This window comes from Nanorana parkeri, unplaced genomic scaffold (assembly GCF_000935625.1).
Source record: "Nanorana parkeri isolate BGI_ZX_2015 unplaced genomic scaffold, ASM93562v1 scaffold314, whole genome shotgun sequence".
Taxonomy (NCBI): Eukaryota; Metazoa; Chordata; class Amphibia; order Anura; family Dicroglossidae; genus Nanorana; species Nanorana parkeri.
The window spans coordinates 726,842-730,975 of record NW_017306582.1 but is presented as its reverse complement, the minus strand read 5'-3'; the positions used below and the strand labels follow the sequence as shown (position 1 = coordinate 730,975).

The 4,134-nt window shown below is 47.6% G+C and overlaps 1 protein-coding gene across 1 annotated transcript in view; it reads right to left on the bottom strand.

Moving 5' to 3' along the window:
• Positions 1-3,113: 3,113 nt before the first annotated feature.
• CCDC51 (coiled-coil domain containing 51) overlaps positions 3,114-4,134 on the bottom strand; it is an 8,653-nt gene continuing 7,632 nt past the window's right edge. Inside the window, exon 3 of the mRNA XM_018557978.1 lies at positions 3,114-3,920. Coding sequence (XP_018413480.1) covers positions 3,144-3,920 — 777 coding nt within the window. The 3' untranslated portion in view covers positions 3,114-3,143. The remainder of the gene's footprint in view (positions 3,921-4,134) is intronic.

The window sequence follows — 4,134 nt, the reverse complement described above, 5'->3', positions numbered from 1 at the left end:
GAAATGACATGACTTACTGTTCTATTTATAAACAATTCACAGAGCCCTTTGTCCTTTGAATATCTGTGTACGTTAACTTTTTTTTGGCAAACAATGTTAATTCTTTTCCCAGTTTGAATGTAGTGTTGCAATAACACATTACGGCCACTAGATGGAGCTGAGAATAGAAAATAAATACTTATTGCCTATGCTCCTCGGCTCCATCTGGTGGCCAGAATGTGTTATTACAAAACACTACATTAGAACTGGGAAAAAAATATATTAAGAACGTTTGTTTTTGGCATTATTCACCAAAAAAGAACATTCACAGATATTCGCAGGGAGAAGGGCCCTGTGAATTGTTTACAAATTGGGGCCGCACAGAGGCTTAATGGTTAGCACTTCTGCCTTGTAGCACTGGGGGTCCCTGGTTCATATCCAGGTCTGCACACTATCTGCAAGCAGTTTGCATGTTCTGCCTTAGCTTGCGTAGGTTTTCTGGGGTACTCCGGTATTCTCCCACAGTCCAAAGAAATGCTGCTAGGTTAATTGGCTCCTGTCTTAATTCTTTCTGAGCCATGTCTAATACTTACAATAAAATGAGTTATATCTGCTGTAAGGTGTTTTTCTGACCCATAACATACAATGGCGGAGAGGCAAAATGAATGTTTAGAACAGATACAGCTCGGTCATTCTAATAACGGATACTGTAGGCCAAGAAGAAATTATTGTACTAAATTGTGGACAGAGCGTTGTCCATGGAATGTTCCGCCTGCGTTCAATGACGCCCATTCTATAGGGATCCCATACATCAGCCTTTCTCAACCACGGTACCACAATATCTGAGGTGCCTTCAAATTTCTGCACAGTGTAATGCATTTCTATGGTGCAGGTGAAATGCATTACACTCCTGTAGTCCTGTAGAAATGCATGGCGCTAGTCCAGGGCGAGCTGCATCCAAGACCTCCCCAGCATTCAGGTAAGGACAGAAGACCACCTCTCTCTATACCTGCTCCACCTCCCACCCTCTGCCATGCTGCTGTAGTCACATTGTGGTGAAGTGTATAAGGTAGGACTCTGATGGGAAGGTTGGGGGGTGCTTTTGATGTGATGGGAGGAACTCCTTGTTGTTTTTTTACGTTTTGCATGGGGTCCCCCTTAAAATCAATTCTAGACCCCTACCTAGGATCCACAGGTCATTTTTTTAAACATTTTAGACTGGGTGCCTCCAGATTTTGCTTTTAAAGGGTGCCATGACTGAGAAAAAGTTGGGAAACACTGCCGTACAGGCAGACATTTGGATTCCTTCTCCTCCCCTACACCAAGGAGCACATATAACATAAGCCATTATCGTATAGGACAAGTAGGGATGCACCGATACCGTTTTTTCGGTATCAAGTACCGATATTTATCTTTCGGTACTCGCCAATACAGAGTACCAATACCGGCACTTCCGCTAGCATGGAGCCGGCTACCTGGACAATCAGGAAGAAGGGCAGTGGGTCATCACCTGCCGCAAATTCCCGATTGTGCGGGTAGCCGGCTCCATGTTCCCTCGCGGCACTGCCGGTTAGAGGAAATCTCCCTGCCTCTGACCGTAAATTCCGGTATCGGGGGTAAGTAATGGAGCATTTTGGCGAGGACGACTAGTCACCCAAATACTCTGTATCGGCACCGATACCAATACTAGTATCCGTATCCGGTGCATTCTAATGACAAGTATGTCTGTGAAGGTTCTCATTCATCCAGGTCATGGTATATCTGTAAAAGATAAGTCAAGGCAACTGGACTGGCTGTATTTTTCTTGAAGACGTTTCACTGGCCATCCAACCAGCTTTCTCAATTCAGAATGACTTTGTGTGTCATTCTGAATTGAGAAAGCTGGTCGGATGACCAGTGAAACGTCTTCAAGAAAAATACAGCCAGTCCAGTTGCCTTGACTTATTTTTTTACAGATATCCCTAACGAGACGTATGGTATGTTCCTTTGCTGCATCGCAGTTTTTTGGAGGAGAGGACTAGAATTTTTTATATTAGGGAATGTTAAAGCTGAACTTCAGGCACATATCAAATACTCGAATGCAGCTCTGTACTCATTACAATAATTGTTTTAATGTAACTTATGTACCTCAATCGGAGTTGGTATCAGCCTCCAGTATATACAGCGCAGGACTTGGAGATAGTTCAATGTGTTGCATGCAAATGTGTTGACAAGGAACACGCTGATGGGAGAAGAGAGCAGAGGGATGAGTTCATCAGTCTGCTGCTTCTCCTTCACTGTCCAGCCAGTGGGGGGTGGAGAAGCGATAATACTGTATTCTTCAAGAGCCCGTTCACACTATAGGTGGTGACCAGTGGCGTAACAATCACCATAGCGACCCAGAATGCCGCCATGGGGCTCCGAGGCACAGGGGGGCCCAGCAAGGACATCCCCCTGATGCCGTGCGGGCCGCCTGGGTTGCTATGGCATTTCAGGCTGCTGGCTGTCACTAGCGGCTATGAGTAGAAACACGCAGCCATTCACATGTGCAGCGGCTCGTACCTCCTCACAGCTGCTGAGTCGATGCCAACCAGCAGCTTCGGGGGAGGTGGCTGGGCCCGTCGTCGGCAGAGATGGAGGAGGCGGGGCCCAGCGATCGAGGAAGCAGGTCTTAGCGATGGGGAGGTGGGGCCCGGCGATCGAGGAGGTGGGGCCCAGTGACGGAGGAGGCGGAGCCCGCAAGTGATCGTGGGGGAGGAGGCGGACAGAGGATCGGCCAGACAGGTAAGAAGGCTTGACCGCCGCGCCTGAGACCCTGCAGAGCTCACCATAGAGAGTCTATGGTGGGCTCTGCAGGGTCACCCTCAGGTGGGCTGTTTGGGTTATCAGGCGGAATTATCTAGAAATCACAGGGCCCCATACAAGATTTTGCTATGGGGCCCTGTGATTTCTAGTTACGCCCCTGGTGGTGACTGGCATTTTTCAGCATCTGAACCACGTCAGTGACCTCATGTGCACACGGAAATCAATTGTGTTCTATGTGCCCCATTCACAACACAACGCAGGTAATCCTAATCCTTCAGCTCCCATATCCTGTATGTATTTCATCTTTGCATTTAGCTTTCAATGATATTATTAAAACAAAGACGATTTTTAAAATAAAGATTTGAAGCACAATTTTATTTCTAGTTCCCTTTAAGAAGGACATACATGACAGGAAGGGTTAATGCCATCACAGTACACGTCAGCGCAGTGCTGTATATGGAATTCCTGTTTATCTTTGTTCCCAGTCTCTCCTCTGCATCAGCCAACTCAAAAATGACATTTTGCAGGGGTGCCTCTTCCCCTCCACCCCTCGGAACGTAAGCGGTAACTGGCAGCGCCGCAGTCCGCGTGGAAACCGCCGACTTGACGTTTTGCACATCTGTTGCTATTTTGTTAATACTCTTTTCTAGGTTGCTGTACTGCTGCTGTAAATGTTCGAAGTGTTTCCCAGTTTCCTTAGTGTAGGTCGTGTGTTCTTTAATTGCCTTTAATGCCTGATCCGCTGAGCCCGAGGAGTTTACTGGAATCGCAGACCCTCCTCTCTGTGTTTCTTGGCCCGAAGGCAGCACAGTCGGTACCACATTTCCTAACGCTAAAATGAGCTCGCCCAGGTCCCTCTGCTGGTTCTTATGCACAGAGGCGTGCTCCTGTATGGCTTCCTGTAAGCTGATTGGTCCTTTCTGAGCTTCTAGAAGCAGAGTCTTCAGTTCTTGCAGTCTGACACGATTGATGTAGGTAGATCCCATCACCCCGATGATCGCCCCTAGAACCGATCCGATTATCGACCAGTTCTTAGTCCTTTCAGCTCTGGTCCTCTCTTTCTCGTGACTCTCCCTGACGGAGGCGGAAAAAAGGGCAAACTTCTCTCTCTCGCTCTCCTCTGCGTGTATGTACGATGCTCTCAGCCTTTTTTCTTCCTTAAAGGGAAATTAAAGACAGAAAATAGTTACTTCAGAAAGACTAAGCGATCCTAGCATGATGTACCCAACATGACACCGATCAGGATCCCAAACAAGGCCTGCCAATGCCAGACTCCCAGGAGCCATGTTCATTCCAGGGTAGGCACAGCAATGCATGTGCCAAGCTACCAGCTGGAGCTAATACCCTTCCATTGTACACTGCCACCCAGCC